The sequence below is a fragment of the Diospyros lotus genome, chromosome 2 (assembly GCF_014633365.1).
Source record: "Diospyros lotus cultivar Yz01 chromosome 2, ASM1463336v1, whole genome shotgun sequence".
Classification (NCBI taxonomy): Eukaryota; Viridiplantae; Streptophyta; class Magnoliopsida; order Ericales; family Ebenaceae; genus Diospyros; species Diospyros lotus.
Window position 1 is genome coordinate 40,331,565 of NC_068339.1, and position 23,088 is coordinate 40,354,652.

The 23,088-nt window shown below is 37.8% G+C and overlaps 1 protein-coding gene across 1 annotated transcript in view; it reads left to right on the forward strand.

Moving 5' to 3' along the window:
• The first annotated feature begins 567 nt into the window (after window positions 1–567).
• Window positions 568–23,088, forward strand: part of LOC127795018 (katanin p60 ATPase-containing subunit A1) — a 35,358-nt gene continuing 12,837 nt past the window's right edge. The window contains exons 1-6 of the mRNA XM_052326416.1: window positions 568–1,051; window positions 2,024–2,492; window positions 3,462–3,659; window positions 6,551–6,795; window positions 7,226–7,384; window positions 7,533–7,620. Of these exons, the coding sequence (XP_052182376.1) occupies window positions 912–1,051; window positions 2,024–2,492; window positions 3,462–3,659; window positions 6,551–6,795; window positions 7,226–7,384; window positions 7,533–7,620 (1,299 nt within the window). The 5' untranslated portion in view covers window positions 568–911. The remainder of the gene's footprint in view (window positions 1,052–2,023; window positions 2,493–3,461; window positions 3,660–6,550; window positions 6,796–7,225; window positions 7,385–7,532; window positions 7,621–23,088) is intronic.

Sequence of the window (23,088 nt, forward strand, 5' to 3'; positions counted from 1 at the left end):
TTCTTACTAATAATAAGAAAGAGTTAAGGATGGGCCTATAAATAGAAATTCTTTCTTCTCTATTTTGCAAAGAGCACCTAAAAATGGGCAAGAAAGTGAGTAGATACAGCGCGAACAGACGAGTAGATACAGCGCGAACAGACGTCAACAGCTTACATAATATAACAGTTGCTAGCTAAGGATTGCGCTATGTCGAACGTTACATTAACATTCAATACTACACTCAACAGGTTACAGACAAGGTTTACACAGAAGTTTTTAATGAAAAGGGTGTTTCGGGAATTAAATGATATTTAGCTGGTCATGTGCGTGTGCACGTGGCTAAATTCTGATTGTACAAATGCACCGCGGTTCGACATTTGAAAGGAAAAGGGTCAAGTTGTAAATATGATGACAGACTTGATTGAGAATCAATACCAGTTCAGGGGTCTAAATGTAGTTAATCCAAATTAATGCTCCATAAAGAGCAAGGGCATTTCAGGAACACAATCTTCTCTCTCTCTCACTCTCTCTCTCTCTCTCTCTCCCTGGGCCTTTTATCCCTTTGACAAGTCCCCCGTCCATCGGCCGTTTAAACGTCGCCTTCAGTTTCACTACTCCAAGCGAAGCAGCAGCAGCATCCGGCTGCATAGAGAGAGAGAGAGAGAGAGAGAGAGAGAGAGCCGAAGAGCTTCGATCTCTCAGGGGACTTCTTTTCCAGTCGAGCCTCCATTTGCCCGTTCTTCTGCTTCTTCTTCTTGTTCTTCTTCTTCTTCACCAACCCTACTCATTTCAAACCCTAATCTCTATCTTTTGTTCTATTTGAATTTTCTGAGCATCTGCTTAAAACAAAAGGGCAGATTCTGAAGAGCCTAGGGGAAAATCGAGATTTTAACTCTTTGTTCTACCCGTAATAGATAAGAGTAGTGATAATGGCGGGGGGCACGTCGTCGACGACGGCGGCGCTTGGGGGATTGCAAGATCATCTGAAATTGGCGAGAGAATACGCCCTCGAAGGTCTCTACGATACTTCCGTTATCTTCTTTGATGGTGCCATTGCTCAGATCAACAAGTAATCTCTTCCTCTCTCTGGCTTTTCTTCAAGTTGAATGCCTTTTGTTGTATAAATTGAAATTAGAAGTTGCTGGATGTAATGTTTACTGTGACAAATAGAACTCTTATTTTGTCTTTACTAGTTAGTAAATGGAATTGGAATGTAAAAGGTAAATCCTTGAGAAGAAGAGAAACTCACTTGAATCATTGCTGTGCTCAATTGGTGAAGATTAACTTAGCATTGCAGTTGAATCTTTTGGTATTTTTGTTTTGCTTGAATAAACGTTATTGAAAACGTCATGGAGGATATGTCCATGGAATCTTTTTCCACCCGTCGAATGAGTTCCCAGTGTGAAATGTGAACGTGTTTGAAGTGATGCCTCCTTAAATACAAGGGTGGTTTGGGTGCTTGATAGACTTGGAGTAGACACACGGAGAGGTCCCAAAGGGGATGATCTTTTCCCGGCTCAATTTCTTGTAGGTGACTTCACAATTATTATACTGTCATTCTAGACTTGGATTCGTGGAGGGATACGAAAAAAAAATTAAGAAAATAAAAATTAGGCATTGAAGCTAAACTTGTATATTTGTTTCATATGATTAGAAAATTGAAAGTAAGCCACTAGATGTTTGATTGGAGAATCATTTTTTGATTTGATAAAACAAATTGCATAGGTATAAGTGATTTAAATTTCCCTCAAATTTCCTTTCCTTTGAGAATCTCATTTTCAAACATGGATTAATAGACATGATTAATTTCACACTGAGTTTCATCACATACCATGATGATAATTTGGTTCCTGAAAGAAACTTTTTCCCGGAACTAATTTCGATATGGCATTCTCTTTACTTAGGAACTAACTATTCCTATTTTGTTTATTTTATGTTGCATCGTGTGGATGTGTTTGTGTATATATACATATAAATTTGTTTTTGTCTTATTCACTAGTTCACTTGGGAAGTCTCTTTTATTTTTATTTCCTTTCTTCAGGCATTTAAACACACTGGATGATCCTTTAATTCGTGCAAAATGGATGAATGTAAAGAAAGCTCTTACAGAAGAAACAGAGGTTGTCAAGCAGTTGGATGCTGAGAGAAGGGCTTTCAAGGAGATTTCCTTCGGTAGGAGACCATCCTCACCCCCAATTTCAACCAAATCCTCGTTTGTTTTTCAACCGTTGGATGAGTACCCAACTTCATCTGGTGCTGCAATGGATGATCCTGATGTTTGGAGGCCGCCTAGTAGAGACAACACAAGTAGAAGACCCACAAGAGCAGGTCAAATGGGCACGAGGAAATCCACTCAAGATGGAAATTGGGGTCGTGGTTCAACAAAATCTGGAACAACTGGTCGTGGAGCAAAGGCTGGTGGTTCTAGTAGGTCAAACACTGGAGTCCGAGCCTCTACTACTGGTAAGAAAGGCACTGGCTCAGGAAAATCTGGCAAGGCAGATTCAATGGTACGCTCTACAAGACAAAAATAATTAGTACAATGACCCTGTGTGCTTGTGTTTTGTTTGAAGTGTAGAATTTTATTTTTTTATATTTAATTGCGGAGAGCATACTCATATTCACCATGTTTGATGGTTGATGTGTGTAATCTTGAGGTAGATGAATTTGAGGAATATTTGGCTTCATATGAGAAACTTCTTAAAGCCTTCTTTTGAAGACAATGCTACATAAATATGCAAACTCATTTTTTTTAGTTGCTTAAAGTTCAGAAATGGAGGTCAATATAGAAGCCACATAAAATAACCCATAGAAATTGTTTGTCATATCCATCAAAGGATCATGAATGTCTTATCATTGAAAATCCCAATGCTATGGCATTGGGTATGAGAGGAATTCCTATGATATTTTGTTTGTAATTTATTTCCTTAAGTAAACATAGCCCTGGGAATTTACTTTTTGTTTATAATTATTTTCTTTAAGTCAAAAATAGCTTTGAGAATTTGCAATTATTTTCTTCAAGTCAAAATAGCTCATCTGTATTTGTATCTGTTGACTCATTTTGACTAATATTTAATATTGTGGACACCCAAGGAGTAATTTTGTTAGTCCATTGTCAAACAAAGTCTTGGTCATAACAAAAGTCAAGGTCTAAAAGTTGAAATTTATAGAAAACATTACAGAACCAAGTGAAACTTGATTGTTCTTGGGATGTGGCATCCTGGAGTTGTTTAACATGGGTGGAGTTGTTTAACATGGGTGTGTTTTACATGTTCAGCATCTTCTTTAATAATCAGGCGGAGTTCTTTGTTTATTTTTTTTAAAGGGGCACCTCTTTTTTTGTGATATAGATTTGCCTATGAATCTTGAAGCTTTTGATAGTGTTACAGAGACCCTAACTGATACTTGTTTTAGTCATGTATTTTTGGATCCCCTCAGTTCAACCTGAGCTCAAATTACTCCTTTCTGTTGAAATGCAGAATGGTGACGCTGAAGATGTGAAGTCGAAGCGCGTACAGTATGAGGGTCCTGATGCTGACTTGGCTGCAATGCTTGAAAGGGATGTTTTGGATTCCACCCCTGGGGTGAGGTGGGATGATGTAGCGGGGTTAACTGAAGCAAAAAGACTTCTAGAGGAAGCTGTTGTTCTTCCTTTATGGATGCCTGAATATTTCCAGGTAAATGGATTTGAAGTTGAAATATGATTATATTTGTTGTGAATATTATTGTTGAATCTTTCTGCTTGTTGTGGTGGAGGCATAGGTGTCTCCAGATATGTTTTCATTTTTCCTAGTACTGGAAACAAGTATGTCCTTTCCTTCCTTTCTTTTCCAAGAGGGAACACTTTATAATATCATAGCAGGTGTTTCCTACCATTCCATGCATAGATGTCCTAGAATAAAGTGAGACTGTGTGCTTTCAAGGCCACCTCCTATATAAATGGGCTTTTTGAAGGAGGAAATTCTTTATAACAAATTTTATGCCTCAAGTGTTCAGTTCTAACAATCTTATTATTCTGGTGACCCCTAACTGTAAAGGCACCACTGTAAAGGCACCACCTCCACTCCCACCCCCCACCTGGGTGGCCAAATTACATGACTTTATGGTTATGAATTTGTGTGAAGGCCCTATTTTTTTAGATGGGAATAGATCCTGAGAAATTCATTTCTCTGAAATCAGTGAAAAATTAAGTATTCTTTTCAAGTGTTGCAGGTTTATCAATTTCCAAAGGAGTTCTTATGCACACCTTTGTCCCTGTTTTGTTATAGTTTTGCATTGAGTCTAGCCTAGAAGAAGTCAGTGAAGTCAGATTGATTCAAGTGGCAGTGTTAGTTAAGTTAGATTGTGTCTAACAGTAGTATATGTATGAGGGGTTTAATAGGTATTGTGTTATCTTTTATATTACCTTGTTTTGTCCGCCCAAAATGTCTATAAATAGAAGGCATAGGGCAGTCGCTTGGGACATCATTCATTTCTGTTATGCAAGTGCAGTAAAGTGAGAGGAAAGTCTAGATCAAGTTAGCCTTTGTAATCTCGTGATTGATGTACTCGTGTGAGAGGGAACTTTGTACTGATTTCATTCAAGATTCTTAGTGGATTGCTCTCGGGACAAGAGGCTGGATGTAGGATCGCTATTGGTGGTCTGAACCAGGATAAAACCGGTTGTCTTCTTTGTGGTTTGCATGTTCTTCCTTTATTTTTTGAATTCTATGTATGTTCTTATTTTCTGTTTCTGCCATTGGGGATCAAATCGTGTGTGTGTGGCTGTGTATTGGCAAAGATTGAGAATTCCAGTGCTCCCAATTTAACATGTTTGATTGTGGAAAATAATTTCCAGTTTTCTATTTCTAATTTTCTACAAAATCTCTAGTTTTCATTTTCCAAAGAAAATTTGAAAATCGCATTCAAATGTTAGTAGTACAGAAAATAATTTCCAATCTGAAAAATTAGAACATGTGTTCAAAAAAGATTGGAAAACTTGTGTAGGGGAAGAGATGACTTGGGAAAAATTGGAGAACCATGTTTTTGAAATCTCCAAATTAGTAAGGAAAATTTAGAAAACTCATTTTAGGAAGTTCAATACAATTTTGGAGAACCACATTTTTCAAATCTCCATTTTCTATTTGGAATTTTTTTGCATTCGAACAAGTTTCTAATTTTTTTATTGTGGAGTAATTTTCCAAAAAACCTGGAGCAGTTTTCCAAAACTAGATAGCCCCTTAATGGTCGAGAATTTCCATTTCCCTTCAATCATCACTTGGCGAGAATCGTTGTACATATATTCTGACTTCGATTGCTATCTCAAAGCTAACATTTATGGAGATAAAATTCAAAATTTGCAAGTAGTTGTCACCACAACTTGTTGGTTGTCGTTTAAGGGATTGTTTTTGTTTCTAAAAGACCTAAAGGTTATGATTGAATTTTATTCTCCTTGAATCTTGGGTGTTATAAATGTAGGATATGCTGAAAAGCTTAAGTTATTTTGACTTGGTAAGGTTGACATTTTCAAAAGTAGCATTTAAGTTGACAGTTTCTGGATTTCCTGTTTGTTCGAGCAGTGTTTTAAATGTATGATCTTTAAGAATGTGGACCTTTTATACAATGCTTGCAAGAACTAGAATTCTTAGCAAACAAACTGTTTATAATATAAAGGAGTCCCAAGTGTCAGAGGAACTTACAGTATTCCTATTTGGAGGGATCCCATAATCCTGTATGGTTTGGGCTTAAAAATTGTTGAGCTGCATGCTGCAATTAGCTATCATTTGAGTAGTTAATGTCAGTGTTGTTAAAAGCGAACTTAAGCGCCAGTAAAGCGTAAAGCCCAGTTTTAGTGCTTTTTTTTTTTTTGGTGAAAATGAATCGCAAACGAGAAAGCTCTGTTACATGCTAAAACTGCGCACTTTTTTATTTCATGCACATTTATATGTATTTTGATTTTTACTGTTTTACAATAAAAAAGAGTTGTTACTGTGTACCTAATACCTCAGAACACACTATAAATATATCTTGGAGTGTTGTAGAAGAGAATGGTTCAGTGTTTGGTCATGATTTTTTGACATGGGGTGATGTTGCTAATATTGCTAGAGTTGAAGAGTCTAGATTTAATATTAGAAGTAAAGGAGGCAATGCAACAATAGGAACACCAGCTTCAACTTCTAGTTCATGAGTTTTGGTTGAAGAAATCAATTTGATGGTACTGATGAGGAAGATGATAAGAACCATAACTCTAATGATGAAGATGACTTCTTAATCTAGATTAAATTAAATCATGAAAATGAATTAAAAGATCCTCTTTTGTTCTGTTGCAGCATGAATTTTTGTCTTTGACAGCATAAATCTGGTAATTTGGTTGCTGTTATATATTATCTCTTTATTTTTTCCAACATTTGTGCTTTATTTTGATTGAGTTCGCACTTCTGCTTAGCACTTAAGCTCTAGAAGGCCATTCTGCTTGAGTGCACTTAGAGCCTTTAAAAATACTGGTTTATCCTACTGCACACATAAGTTGCATGCGCATCCATATGATGTGTACGCAGTCCAGGTAGATAAAATTTTTCTGCACATGCAGGGAATTAGGAGACCGTGGAAAGGCGTTCTTATGTTTGGCCCTCCTGGCACTGGAAAGACACTTTTGGCTAAAGCAGTGGCTACTGAGTGTGGTACAACATTTTTCAATGTTTCTTCTGCTACTTTGGCTTCAAAATGGCGAGGGGAGAGTGAGCGCATGGTGCGATGCCTGTTTGATCTTGCAAGAGCTTATGCTCCAAGCACAATATTCATTGATGAGATTGATTCTCTCTGCAATGCTCGGGGGTAAGTCTCTAATTCTGAACTGAGTTTCTGTAGCTATCAATCATGCAGTTCTTTCTGATATGCCCCTCATGACAACCCACTGGTGTCTACTGCATTTTTCCATTTAAGAGACTAAAGTTCATGTTTCACTATGTTTTGCATTCAAGTTAAAAAAAAGATCAGATTTGCTTGGTTTTCAATAATTTGAAATATGTAGGGCATGCCCGTGTTCATATTCTGTTTATATTTGCATACAATGTTTGTAGATGTGGACAACATCTTTATCAGGTACACATGCAGTTTTAGGTTTAAGATTGTTATGTTCCTTGCATTTCTGTATTTGGGTTGCCAAAATGTTGCATTCTGCATGTATCCAACTTCTAACTGATTGATAGTCTTGTATGTTTGTTAAACCCTGCTGCTCTTATGTGAATGACCTTGCACTGTTCAGGGCTTCAGGGGAGCATGAATCATCTAGAAGAGTGAAATCTGAACTTCTGGTTCAGGTAGATGGTGTAAATAATACTGGCACAAATGAAGATGGTAGTCGCAAAATAGTGATGGTTTTGGCTGCTACTAATTTTCCATGGGATATAGATGAGGCACTGAGGTTGGATCTCTTTTCTTTATATACCATAATTAATATTTCAACTGTCAACTAGATTTTAACTAATACTGCTGAGTGTCTGACTGGTTGATATTTATTTGGCTTTTATCTAGTTATGATGCTCTATCTATTTTATGTTAATATAATGCAGGAGGAGACTGGAAAAGAGAATATATATACCACTTCCAAATTTTGAAAGTCGCAAGGAACTAATACGAATCAATTTAAGAACTGTTGAGGTAAAGTGCTTTGCTGTCAAATTTCATAACAATTAACATATTGATTGCTAGGCTGAAGTTTTAATGCCTTCTGACCGCTATATTTCAGCAACTACTCCAGAATCAGGCATAGCCTGCCTACCTGTAAATGCCAAGGTCTTTGATCAGTTATGTAGTAAAGTTACTATGATTCTTTGGTGGCTAAAGAACTTTGGCCATTGAACTCAATTAGTTTTTTTCCCTTTCATTTCATTTCTCGATTTTAAGCTTAAAAGGCAATAACCTGGATGCATGTATCCCCAAGATCTGTTCATGCCCTTGTTACTGTGCCATAAGAGTAAACAATAATCATGATGTTAAATACGGATGGTCTAAATTAATGGCATACTGCAGCTATAGATAAAATATAAGTTGAAATAATGGTTTATTTTGTAGATTTAACAAAGTCCAAACATCCTGTCTTCTCTTGTATGTGTGATAGGTATTATGGGTTATAAGATTCTGAACTTGCTCTCGTGAGGATGTCTGTTGGTTTCTTTTGCTTAGGCATCATGTGCTGTTGAATGGACTAGTCAAAAAATAAAATAGATAAAAATAATTTTGCATGGTTCCTTTTCCTATTGGGGTTTGGGGAAAAACTAATTTCTTCAAAAAAGATTCTTATTGTTGAAGTTAAAAAGAGCAAAATATGAACTTGGAAAACTTGAGGAGATATGTTTTAAAGGCTACTTTTTTGCATGAATACATATGTATATTTATATAACTCTACCCCCTTTTTTGTCTATCAACAACAACAATCACAAACCCTTAATCTCACTTGATGAGGTTGGCTACATGAATTCTAGATTTCCATCCATCTCTACTTCTGGTCATATTTGTTGTAAAGTCATTATATCCCATGTCATGTATTAGGGTTTGCCACCCAGTTTTCTTTTCCCACTATTGCTACAAATTTCTTTCATCTGCTTGCCTCACAGGTGTTTCTATTGGTCTCCTTCTCACATGTTTAAAGCATCTAAGGCTTCATTCAACATTGCTGTGAAATTTTTGCTGTTGCTAGAATCATTTTCATGAGAAGCACGTCTATAAGAATCACTTTTTATACTAATTTAGCATTTGGCTAGATTATTTGAAAATGCATTAATGTTGTTATATATGTTTGGTCAGTGAATGAAGAAAGTGCTTTTAACGATCAAATTAATAACACGGACATTGAAAGAAGTGCTTTTATAATTAATAGTATTTGAATAAAAATGATTTCAACATATTTAATTTTCATGATTAAATATTATTTTAATAATAAAAAGTTATTACATTTTTCATTAAAAATATATTTTATGTTGTATATATACACACACATATATATATACAGAGTGTCAACAGCCGGCTACAGAATCTGAAATCCATGGCTAGAGAGCTTCAACCCACTGTGCCACTATTGCAGGGTTCCTTTGTAACAACAACAGTTGTCGATGATATATATATACACACACACAAACACACAGAAAATATGGTTCTTAGATTGGACAATAGTTGTAATTTAAATATTTATTAAAGTTAATTTGGTCCATTAATAATTTAATTTTCTGCTTCTGCTTTTGTTGTACAGGAGAAAAACTGATTTTTCTGTCATTAAAAGCACTTTTAAATTTTAGCCTACAACAACAACAACATATCCAGCCTTTATCCTATTATGTGGGGTCGGTTACATGAATTCTAGATTTTCATGTATTTCTGTCTTTTGTCATATCTTCATTTAGGCCTATAAAATTCATATCAAACTTTAATGTCTCTCCCAAACTCTTCTTGGGTTTGCCTCTTACCTCTTTTTTTGACTAATTGTTTCATTTCATCAACTCTCCTCACAGGAGCATCTCTTAGTCTTCTTCTAACATGACCAAACCATCTTAGTCTAGTTTCTCTCATCTTCTCCTCGATTGGCATTACTGCTACCTTATTACGAATAACTTCATTTCTAATTTTATCTTTTCTTGTATGGCCGCACATCCATTTTAGCATCCTCATTTCCTCTACGCTCGTCTTTTGCTCATGCTGGTATTTGACTGCCCAACATTCTAAGCCATACAACAAAACTGGTCTTATAACTGTCTTATAGAATTTTCCTTTCAGTTTTAATGGGATTTTACCATCACATAACACCCTCGATGCATTTCTCCATTTTAGCCAACTTGCCTTAATTCTATGCATGACATCCTCGTGAATTTCTCCATCTTTTTGAATCACTGATCCCAAATATCAAAAATGGTATTTTCTTTGTATGATTTGGTCTTCCAATTTAATTATAACATCCTCCACTCTTGCATTCTTACTAAATTTACATTCCATATATTCTGTTTTCCTTCTATTTAATTTAATTCCTTCTACTTAATTTAAATCCCTTCGATTCTAAATTGTTTCTCCACAATTCAAGCTTAGTGTTTACTCCCTCTTTTGTTTCATCCATCAACACTATGTCATCTTCAAATAGCATACACCATGGCACCTCTGTTTGAATGTGTTTAGTGAGTTTATCCATTACTAAAGCAAATAAGTATGGACTTAGTACAAAACCTTGATGTAGTTCCATTGTAATTTTAAACGATTTTGTATTTCCTCCGCATGTTTTGACCCTTGTCTCTGCACCGTGATACATGTCCTTAAGGGCTTGTATATAGGCTATTCGGACTCCTTTCTTCTCTAATATCCTCCATAATACTTCTCTAAGGAATCTATCATAGGCTTTTTCTAGATCTATAAACACCATATGCAGGTCCTTCTAATGATCTTAATACATTTCCATTAGGCGCCTCAGTAGGTATATAGCTTTCATTGTTGACTTACCAGGAATGAAACCAAATTGATTTTCCGAGACGTTTATTTTTTTTCTGAGTCTCTGCTCTATTAGTCTCTCATAGAGTTTCATGGTATGGCTCATTAACTTAATTCCTCTGTAATTTTCATAGTTTTGAATATCTCATTTGTTCTTGTATATAGGAACCAAAGTACTCTTCCTCCACTCATTTGACATCTTTTTTGATTTAAGGATCGCGTTAAATAATTTCGTTAGCTAGGAGATGCCCTCTTCTCCCATGCATTTTCATGCTTTTATTGGTATATTATCCGATCCCACCGCCTTATGATTTTTCATCTTTTTTAATGCTTGCCTTATTTCTTTTGAACTTATGCGTCGACAAAATGTATAGCTCACGTTTCTTTCGGAGTTATTAAGATGTCCCAACCTAACTCGTGTCCCTACCATCATTGAATAATTTTGTGAAATACTCATTCCATCTCTCCGTAATCGCTCCCTCATTCAATAATACGTTTTGATTTTCATCTTTTATGCATTTCACTTGGTTTAGATCCCTCGTTTTTCTTTCTCTTGCTTTAGCTAATTTATATATATCCTTTTCTCCATCTTTTGTATCAAGTCATTTATATAGATTCTCATATGCTTTTGACCTTATTTCACTAATAGATTCTCATATGCTTAGCCTAACAGTAAAAAAATGGGTAAAAGCGCTTTCAATATTAAAAAAAGGGGCTTTTTTTTCCCCTCGCCACAGCATGACCAAACAGGCTTTTAATTGTGATTTCCTCATATTATCTTCAATAGGTGCCACTCCAACTGAATTACATGTGCTCTTATTTTTATTTTTTCCTTTCTTGTATGGCCGCCATCCATCAAAACCTTCTATTTCAGCTATCCTTATATTTTGCATATGTTAATAATTAACTGCTTAACATTTTGAGCCATAAGACAAAGATGGTTTTATAGCTGTCGGATAAAACTTTTTTTTAACTTTAAAGGAGTTTTATGGTCATATAAAATATTACACGAAATTTAATTTAACCATCCTTCTTTTGATTGTATGAGTAAAATCCTTCAGAATTTTCCTTTCATTTTGAACAATTGATCCGAGATATAGATTGATCTTTTTTTGGGATAACTTTATCTTCAAGTTTCACAATAATATCATTTACATTTTTTTATTTTTGTTGAACTTTCATTCAACATACTCATTTTTTTGACTTAATTTAAAACTTTTAAATTCATGTCTTTGTAATTCAAGTTTATTGTTCATGCCTTTTTTTTTTTTTGTCTCATCCCTTAAGTCGAGATAGTATTATCTAGAAATAATATACACCAAGGTGTTTCTTGGATGTGTTTTTTTGATTTCATCTTGACAAAAGTAAAGAGTTAAGGCTTCAATACATACCCTTGATATAATTTGATCGTAAGTAGAAAAGCTTCAGCTTCAGTATCTCTTACAAAAGTCCTAAAATGCATTCCTACTTGGTGATACATGTTTTCCATAACATATATATAATGCAATTTGAACTCCTTTATTCTCCAACACCTTCCACAAGTCTTATTTAGGTACTTTGTCTTTGTCTTTTTCTATGTCTATAATTACCGTACGTAAATCTTTTTGTTTCTTTGTAACTTTCCTTAATCTTTTTGTTTATCTCTGAACTTTTCCATTAAGCATCTTAAGGGTTGTTTGACAGAGATTTAAGCTTTTAGTTTTCATTTTTCATTTTTTTGTGTTTAGTTTAGGTTTTCATTTAAAAAAATAAAAAGCTTGCTTGTTTGACAATTTTTGTTTATTTTCAGTTTTTACTTTTTAACCCATGGTCTTGCCTCCCACCACCATCCCACCCAATGTCATTGCCATTGTCAAATGGGATGCCACAACGATGATGGTAGATAGCACAAGAAAACGGGTGAGTTGCACAAAAAGGATGCCACATGATGATGGTGGGTCACCATCTCTAGATGTTGCCCAATGATTCCCAGGGGATTTTGATGCTTTGGGGAGTGGTATCTTTCCAAGAAGGGTAGGTGGTTAGGCTTCAATTATTTTTCAATAAAATTGAGTTATTGGTAGTAAGGAGCATGGTGTCATGATCCAAAGAATAATAGAAGGGTATTATTGTAATAGAATTGTAATGGGTTGTTAGGATATTTTTAAGTTGTTAGAAGCACACGAGTGCTGTTAGGAGGTTGTTAGAAATTAGTTAATTAGCTACTATATCTATATAAAGGCCCCATTGTAAGAGAAGAAGGTATGCATGAATTGATGAAATAAAATTCTGATTCTCTCTACAATTCTCTCCCTTCTCCCTTGGTTTCTCTTTACTATTTCTCCCCCATTTCCTCTTAATATCTCTCCCTCTTTCGACTGATTTCTCCCTTCCTTTAATTCTGATTTCTTCCCCAATTCCTCTTTTAACCTATTACGAACCCTAGGTTCGTGACACATGGGAGGGGAAATAAATGAAGAATGAAATGAAAATTGTGAAAATACCTTTTTAGAGTTTTCAAAATTGTGAAAAAAAAAATGAGAAACCAAATGCCTTTTTCATTGACAAAATAATGAAAATGAACGTTGAAATTGAAAATGAAAAACTTAGCAAACTAGCCTTTAGTAAATGCATATAGCTTCCTTTGTTGACCTAACAAACATAAAACAAAATTAGTTTTTAGAGACCTTACTTTGTCTCAACTTTAGTTCAATTATCCCTTTCCAAGGTTTCATTTGTAGCTCATGAGCTTAATCCCTCTATAATTTCCACATATTTGACCATCTCGTTTATTGGTCACTCATCCAACATGCTTTTTGATTTAAGGATCACATTAAATACTTTTGTTATCCAAAAAAAAAACCCCTTTCTCCCATGCATTTTCATGCTTATATTGGGGTATTATTTGGTCCGATTGCTTTGTTATTTGTCATCTTTTCCAATGCTTCTTTTATTTTGTTTGGACAAATATGTCTATAAGCCATGTAATTCCTTTTGTTGAAACCGAACACTAATATGGCCTAATAATCACTCAATACTCTCACTAGAACCGATCACAACACATTTACAATAATAGAAAGTAAATAATTGACGGAATTTAAAAGAGAACAGAAATGCAAACCACAATGCAGCACACCCGATTTACCCCGGTTCATGCCATAGAAATTGCACTACATCCAGCATTCCAACGAAGAGAACAATCCACTAAGAACTTTCAGAAATCAGTACAAGAATCTCTCACTTTCCTTCTCTTATCTCTCGAATACAATACTCACATGAAGACTCTAAGAACTATACTTAATCACAACTCTCTCTTGTCATGACCCTAGGGTTTAGCTAGAGTCTTAGAAGGAATTGGAAGGAATTTGGGGAAGAAACAGAGAAGAATTGAAGGGGGGGATTGAACAGAATCAGGGAGGAAGTAGGGAGAAATGAGAGAGAGAATGGAAGAGAATTGTAGAGAGAAATCAGTTCTTGTTTATCAATTCAAAACATAATCCTCTCCTCTTACAATCGACCTTTTTATAGGCATAGCTAGTTTCTTAACTAATTTCTAATAGCACCCATGTGCTCCTAACAAACAACCAAATATCCCTAACAAACTATTATATCTTATTACAATAATACCCCCTAACTGTAATTGTAACTCAATTACAACTTTGCCTCTATAATACCCAATGGTCATGACATATCTCTTTTCTCACTGCACTCGAAATAAGAGAATGGAATGACAAATGATTGATTATGATTGTAGGTCCCTTTGCCATTTTATTTATAAACTAAATGGGTGGACCTTCCTAGGGGAAATAATTGACTAATACAAAGTGTAAAATACCCCTACTAATTATAGTTAATTATAGATAAACCCTACATCCTAACCGCCATCTGATCATCCTCATTCTCTTCGCTAATTTCTTCTAGACTTCCAGCATAATAACTTGGGCAAAACATCAACACCTTTCTTGTTTAGAGTTACTAAGATGTGCCGATGTAATATCTATTTTGCCACTGTCATTGAATAAATTCGAGAAATACTTATTCCTATCTTCTTCAAAGTTACTAGTACTTTTTTGATTTTCATGTTCTATGCATTTCATTTGACTAAAATCTTTTGTTTTTCTCTTTTACTTTACGTAGTTTATGTGTATGTATATCTTTTCCTCTCTTTGTGAAGTCGATATAAATTTTCTTAAGCTTTTAACTTGGCAAATTGCCTTCATTGCTTTTTTGTTCTTTTTTTTTCTTGCTAAAGTATACTTCCACAAATTTTCTTCATTACAACATGTATGTAAACTCTTGATGCAAGCTCTCTTAATTTTGATTTTTTTTTCTTGTTCCTTTTCATTCCACTACCGAATCTCTTTTTGGTTAGGAGCTTTTCTGTTTGATTCTCTTAGAACCATTTTTGTCGTATCTCAAATGGTGTGCCATTTCGTTCACATTTGGTTAGCCTCTCTTACAGTCGAATCTTTTTTGCCACATGTTTTTGCCTTGAAAATAGCTTGTTTTTCACCTTTTAAGCCCCATTATCTGATTCTTGGCCTTTGTATTGCGTCATTCTTCCTCCTACATTTTATGATATGGACTTTAAGGACCATAAGCTTATGTTGATGTCAGGACCCAGGAGTATAGAAGTAATAGATAATAGATGTATTCCTTTGTTTGTATTTGCTATTAGTTTGGATTGAACCAGTTGTACTTAAAAGTAGTCGCATTTGTACCTAGAAGGCAACAACCTTTAGTTATAGTTGGTTTGAATATTTGGCAGCCCTATTGGCGCCAAATTACTGCTATCTGGATCAATATATAAGACTAATCCAACATAATTCATGGGCATCAATAAATACATTTGAATATTTCTGATTTCCCTCCTCCAAACTCTCTCTCTCTCTCTCTCGATCTGTCGCTGCTGGGCGGTGACAATAATGACTTTTTTGATTCGGTGAGAATTAGATATAGTAATCGAGAAAGATTGAAGGGAATTTAGAGAAGAGTAAGGAAAGAAAAGAGTAGAGGGAGAGAAAAGTTAAGAGAGAAATTGAGAGAGAATTCATATTGTTCTCCAAAATAATCGATAATGCTCCCCAAGAGTGCCTTGGAGAGTGTATACACTCTTAGCAAGGGTCTGCCGCAGCAGATCATTCCCTACAGGCAGTTATAACAATCGCTTTTGTCCTATTCTGGTCTGTACTCATGTGCCCCCCTAGGTTAACAATTTGAAACAACTAAGAATGGAAATACAAAATTACAAATAGCAAGAAAATGATAGCAGTAAACAAAATACAAATAATAGCAAGATAAAAAAAGAAATTAAATGGGCATCTTGGTTGTAGCTTGTGACAATTCCTCCCCCCTTAAAACATTTCTTGTCCTCAAGAAATGCTAAGGAGACTGGCAGCTCTTGGAAACTGCTGGAGTAGGCTTGGTAGGTATTCCTAGGAGCTGCTTCTGGTGTCTCCATGTTGCCATTTTACCAAGACTTGGATAAGAGGAACCCCTTGGTTGTAGACCACCCTCCTGTCTATGATGGCCTTCGGTTCTTCCACCATCTCTTTCTCCTTAGGGAATGATGGTAATGCGGGGTTAGCTTGTTCAGTGCCTGCTAATCTCTTCAAGAGGGACACATGAAATACCGGATGGATCTAAGATCCCTCAGGAAGTTGTAGTTGATAGGCCACCTTCCTTACCTTGGCTGTAATGGGAAATGGCCTGAAGTACTGGGGGCTGAGTTTGGACACCAGCCCTTGGATTATTGACTTCAAATGGGGATATCTTAACGTCAAGTAAACCTTCTCCCCAACTTCCAACTCTTTGTCACTCCTCTTCTTATCCACATATTGTTTCATGCTATTTTGGGCCGAAGCCAATTCTTGTTTCAACTGTTGTAGAATCAACCTCCTTTGCTGTAGGTACTCCTCTACCGAAGCCGCAGTGGTATGTCCTTCTAAGGCTGGCAAAATTGGAGGTTTGTAGCCAAAGTTGGCCTTAAATGGGGACATTTTTAAGGAGGTGTGGTGGGTGGAATTATACCACCACTGGGCCAATGTCAACCACTGGTGCCAGCCTTTGGGGTGCAAGATACAAACACACCTTAGGTAGGTTTCTAAACTCTGATTCACCCTCTTTGTTTGTCCATCCCATTGGGGATGATAGGCCATAGATATATTGAGTTTGATTCCCATAAACCTCATGAGTTCCTGCCAGAAAGTACTTGTGAAGATCTTGTCATGATCTGATACTATGGCCCTTGGTACCCCATGTAGTGCCACCACCCGATCCAGATATGCCCTTGCCATCTCTTGGGTTGTGGGATGAGCCAATCCTATGAAATGGGCGAATTTGGAGAACCTATCAACCACAACCAGTATGTTATCCTTCCCCTCAGACTTGGGTAATCCCTCAATGAAGTCCATTGACACACTAGACCAAGCTTGGTCTGGTATTGGTAAGGGTTGAAGAAGACCGGGGTAAGCCATATTTTCCAGCTTAGACCTCTTGCAGGTATCACAGGATAGAACAAATCTCCTCACCTCTGCCTTTAGATTGAGCTAATGGAATATTTGTCTCACCCTAAGGTAAGTATTTTGAATGCCCGAGTGTCCCCCTAGAGGTGACTCATGCAGGGATTGTAAAATCTTTTTCTTAAGGCTCTCACTGCCACCAATGACAAGTCTCCCCTTGAATCTCAACATACCATCCACCAATGTATAGCCCTTCACTTCCTTATATTCCACAGCAATTCTTTCCAAGATTTTCATCACCTGTTCATCCCCCTTATAAGCTGTCCACCACTTGAGAATTATAGTGGTGATGGCTACAAAATGCCTCGTCCTTGTGGCATCTCAAAAGTGCATTCGCAGCTACATTTTCTTTGCCCTTCCTGTATTGTATCGAATAGTCCAATCCCATCAACTTAGCCATTCCTTTCTTTTGCAGTTGAGTTTGTAACCTTTGTTGTAACAAATGCTTCAAACTCTCATGGTCTGTTTTAATTATAAACCTCCCCCTTTATAAGTAGTGTCTCCACTTCTCTACTACCATCAAGATTGCCAAGAACTCCTCCTCATAAATGCTCAGTCCAAGGTATCTGGGACTTAAGGCTTGGCTTAGGAATGCCAAGGGCCTTCCTTCTTGTGTCAGTACAGCCCTAACGCCCATCCCACAAGCGTCTGTCTCTAGCACAAAAGGTTTGCTAAAGTTCGATAGTCCCAACACAGGTACTTCGCTTACTGCTTCTTTCAACCTATCAAAGGCTTCTTTAGCTTCTTGCCCCCAACTAAAATTTCCTTTCTTAAGGAGGTCGGTTAGGGGTTTACTAATGATTCCATACCCTTTTACAAATCGACGATAATACTCGGTTAGGCTGAGGAACCCTCTCAATGCTCTTACTATTGTGGCTTTGGGCCAAGCTAGCATGGCTTCCACCTTCTTTGGATCGGTACTTACCCCATCTCCCGATATCAAGTGACCCAAATACTCCACTTGACCTTGACCAAAGGAACACTTAGACCTTTTGATAAATAGTTAGTTAGACCTAAGGACCTGTAGAGTGGTTCGTAAGTGGTTCAAGTGCTGGTCCAACGTTGGGGTATAAACAAGGATGTCATCAAAAAGTACAATTATGAATTTTCTTAGGTAAGGCTCAAGGATTTGGTTCATTAGTGATTGAAATGTGGCAAGGGCATTGGTGAGCCCGAAGGGCATCGCCAAGAATTTGAAGTGTCCATGGTGAGTTCTAAAAGTAGTTTTATGGATATCTTATGGTTTCATTTTGATTTGATGGTAGCCCGAACGAAGGTCAAGTTTTGAAAAGAACTTGGCATTATATAGCTCATCCATTAGGTCTTTTATAAGGGGTATGGGAAATTTGTCTTTGATGGTTAGGGCATTTAGTTGGCGATAATCCACACAAAAATGCCAAGATCTATCTTTCTTTTTGACTAGGAGGATTGGTGAAGCAAATGGGCTTTGGCTAGATCTGATAAATGATTGGTTTAGCATTTCTTTCACCATTTTCTCAATCTTGGTTTTCTGTACTGGGGAGTAGCGGTAAGTCCGAATATTTATGGGTTCCGAATTTGGCTTAAGGTTAATGGAGTGATCTAAGGCTTTGGTAGGGGGTAAGGCTATAGGTTCAACAAATAGGTCCTTAAACTCTACCAGCAGTTCATCAATAAGTTGTTGAGGGTGTACTCGATCAAGCTTCCCTTACTGATTGCTAAGTGTTAGGTGCAGTTCCCCACTCGTCATCTCTTCGGGTCCTGACCCCACTACCATAATTGAGAACAATTGGGTCAGCTGGCACCATTTGTTCTTAATTACCTTGTGCAATCTCCTCCCAGTTATCATTTTGCAAGTTTTGGTTTCTTTTTCCCCTATGAGTCATTTTCTTTCCCCCCTTATCAAATGTCACTTCCATTCGATTGAAGTCAAAACTTATGGGGCTAACCCCCTTTATCCAATCGACCCATAATACTACATTGCAACCACATAACTGCAGCAGCCTAAGATCTACCTCAAATTCTTCTCCTTACATCTCCCAATTAAATCCATGGCAGGCTGTTTGCTCATCACCCTACTACCATTTGCCATCGTCACACTCAAGGGTGACTTCATCTAGGAAGCTATGAATGCTTCCACTATCAATCAAAATTAGCAGGCTGCTATCCCTCACCTTTCCTTCCACCTTAATTATTTTGTTGGTTGTCACCCTCTTCAATGCATGAATTGAAATTTCTCCATTATCCTCTTCTCTTGACCCCCCACACTCTTCTATTTCTTCCTCTTAGCCTTCTTGAGGACCTCCCTCCAGCAGTAACAGTTGGCGTCTACATTGGTGCCTAGGATAATACTTATCCTCGCACCTTAAACACAAGCCCGGTGGCCTCCTGTGTTCATTGTTCTTTCCACTTGAGCTGGATCCCCCCCAGCTTTTCACCCCTGGGTTGCCTCTAACCCGCATCACGGTGGAATCCTCTTCCTCCTTGATTCGAATTCCCAACAGTTATGGCCTTCTGCTACTGCCTTTGCTTCTTCATCAAGGCCTCCACCACCATCTCTTGCAACCTTGTACTGTTCGCAGCTTGTTCAACAATTTGTGGCCTAATCATCTTTACCATGGGTCTTAAATCCTCACTGAGGCCACTTAAGAAATTGGACACAAAGTAAGCCTCGGATAAGTGAGGGTTATGATTGATCATTAGTGACCTCAGCTCCTCAAACCTTCTTAAGTAAGTTTTACTTCACCCACCTGCCTTGGCTTATTAAATTCTTCGGACATACTCTTTTCCCCAAACCTTTCGCACAGTTTATCAGTAAACTCTTCCTAGGTGGGATTATCTCTTACTCTAGTCCAACCCTGGTACCAAGCATCTACCATATCATCAAAATAAGCTGTTGCAAAGGTCACTCTTCTCCCTTTTGGTATGTTATAACAGTCAAACATGCGTTCACACTTTCTCACCCATCACTTGGGGTTATTTCCTTCAAAAACAGGGATCTCCATCTGAGGCATAGGAAATCCTGGATGTTGATGATGTCCCTGCACCTCTCTACCCCTATCCATTACAGTTTCTACCTCCTCATCTTGTTCCACCTCAATTTCTGAAGTTCCATTCCCATGGTTCATTCCATTATCTCTTATAATAGGCTCGGGGCAATCCTTTCCGAGTTCTGGCATGTAAACATAACCATGAAATGTTGAAGTTGCGCTCCCATTTCTTCCCTCATTTGCGTGATATCTTCACGCATATGAGAGAGAGCCCTGCCCAATCTCCTTTCCAACCCCTCGATGGAACCTTCCACCTTACGATTGACTGCCATGATCGGCTCATGGTTTCATTCATTCCCCAGCTCTAGTTGGTCCACTTGACCTTGGAACTCGGACATGGCCGAGTTGACTTGCTACAGCTGTGACTCGAAGTTCTTCATGCAGGTTCCTTCTGCCATTGTATACTCACTCACCAAGCTCAAGCCGGGAACGAGCTCTGATACCAAATTGTCATTTCTGGTCGGTGACAATAACTTTTCTGGTTCGGTGAGAATCGAATATAGTAACCAAGAAAGATTGAACAGAATTTAGAGAAGAGTAAGGAAAGAAAAGAGTAGAGGGAGAGAAAAGTTAAGAGAGAAACTGAGAGAGAATTTAGATTGTTCTTTAAGATATTCGATAATGCTCCCCAAGAGTGCCTTGGAGAGTATATGTATATACACTTTTAGCAAGGGTCTGCCGCAGTAGATCATTCCCTACAGGCGGTTATAACAACCGCTTTTGTCCTATTTTGGCCTTTACTTGTGGGCCTTTCCAGGTTAACAATCTTAAACAGCTAAGAATGGAAATACAAAATTACAAATAGCAAGAAAGTGACAACAATAAACGAAATACAAATAACAAGAAGATAAAATAAGAAATTAAATGGGCATCTCGGTCGCAGCTTGTGACACGATCTTACTCTCCTCCACTTCCTGTTCTTCTAATTCTCCCTATTCTTCTGCCAAATTCCCTCCTCATTCTCTCAATTTCAAATCCAAACCCTAGGTACACAATCATTTGGTATCAGAGCATCGATCCTTAGCGGTTTTCTTGTTGATTAATTTCTGACGAAAAACGACAACTACTGTTAGACTTGCTGTTCAATGCAACTGACTCTCAAAATTTGATTCTGACACTAGGAGGATTGATTCTTGGAATTTGGAGACAACTATGGAAATCAAAAGTAGTGGCGTGTGAAGCTGAAGTAGAGTCGGTGATCCTCGACCATTGAATTGCGATCTTGGTTGTTGTTCCTTAGAGTTGTTGTGTGACGATCTAGGATTTCCAAATACATGGATTGGGGTTCTGCCCCAAATATTACAACAGTGGAAGCCAAATGAATATGAAACACACCACTCAGGGACTTAATCATACATAACAACACAACAACCAACCAAACCAAACAAGCCACAATAATCGAGCTCCTGATCACAACTCGCACTTCATGGATCTTTTAAGTCGGGATTGCCTTGTACACACAGTCACGTACGACTGACACACCAAACTGTCTAGCCACGACGTCAATTTCCACACCTGGAATGATGAAAAAACAAGATGAGCCACTAGACTCAGCAAGCATAACAACAGAATAGAGGTAAAGTTGGGTGTAGATCCACACTAGAATACATCCCACCAAACGTAGGCAAGACAAAGGTAAAATAAAAAATAAACCACACTCGGCATACGCTTCGCTACATAACAATGGTAATGCTGGGAATACATCCCTCACCCAGAATACACCCCACAAAGTGCAATGCTGCATATGAAAATGCCATGACATATCGTGCAACATAATATCCAGTGCTCAATATAATATATACCAATGTACATAACGGTTCCTGGGGCCCACATAAGAAATGCACATCTTGGCACCCAAGTCCCAGCATACAAAGCTGCCACAACCATGAACTGGTTGGCATAAAATCCATGAGTCCGAGGCTCCCACAACATGATCCACATGAGCTCGAGGCTCTCATCACAATCACATACCGGAGTTCTGGAGTTCTTGAGTCATAGCTATCTGGAGCCCAACTCCCACTCATAGCTATTGAGGGTCAACTTCATATCATGATCCGCAATCACATACCGGAGTTCTCGAGTCATAGCTGGGGTGTGCAATTGGTTATAACCGAATCAAACCGATAAAAAATTATGAACTGAACCGAACCGAACTTTATGTAATAACCGAACCGAACCGAACCGACCGAGCCACCCCAACTAACCGAACAAATCGCAACCGAACAAACCGAAGCCTAAACCATACTAACCGAACCGAACCGAATTGAAAATGAACCGTAAACGAACTGGAACACAAAACTAACCAATAGACTGCCTTGCTGTTGTCGCCGGCCACATAGTCGGCCGGTGATTCCGATGATCGGAATCGATCATTGGATTCCCCCAACCACGATGACCCACATACCCAAAAATTAAAAGCATATAATGGTTAGATTGTATTAGATTTAGGTTTCAAACTTTCAATGTAAAAGAGAAGTTATACCCAGAAAACTTACCTAAAAACTATCGGTGTCATCTTCGTCTCTAGCCATTGGAAGCAGCTCGCATCGGCGTCATCTTCGTCTCTGGCCATCGGCAGCAGCTAGCATCGGCGTCATCTTCGTCTCCGACCTTCGCCTTCATCTTCGTCTTCGCCATCGACGATGACGAGGGATGGTGGAGGGAGAGAGAAGAGATGAGGTGGCCTGATCTACGAAGCCTCGAAGAGCCTTCATCTTCACCATCGGCGACAAAAAATTATGAACTGAACCGAACCGAACTTTATGTAATAACCGAACCGAACCGAACCGACCGAGCCACCCCAACTAACCGAACAAATCGAAACCGAACAAACCGAAGCCTAAACCATACTAACCGAACCGAACCGAACTGAAAATGAACCGTAAACAAACTGGAACACAAAACTAACCAACAGACTGCCTTGCTGTTGTCGCCGGCCACATGGTCGGCCGGTGATTCCGATGATCGGAATCGATCATTGGATTCCCCCAACCACGATGACCCACATACCCAAAAATTAAAAGCATATAATGGTTAGATTGTATTAGATTTAGGTTTCAAACTTTCAATGTAAAAGAGAAGTTGTACCCAGAAAACTTACCTAAAAACTATCGGTGTCATCTTCGTCTCTA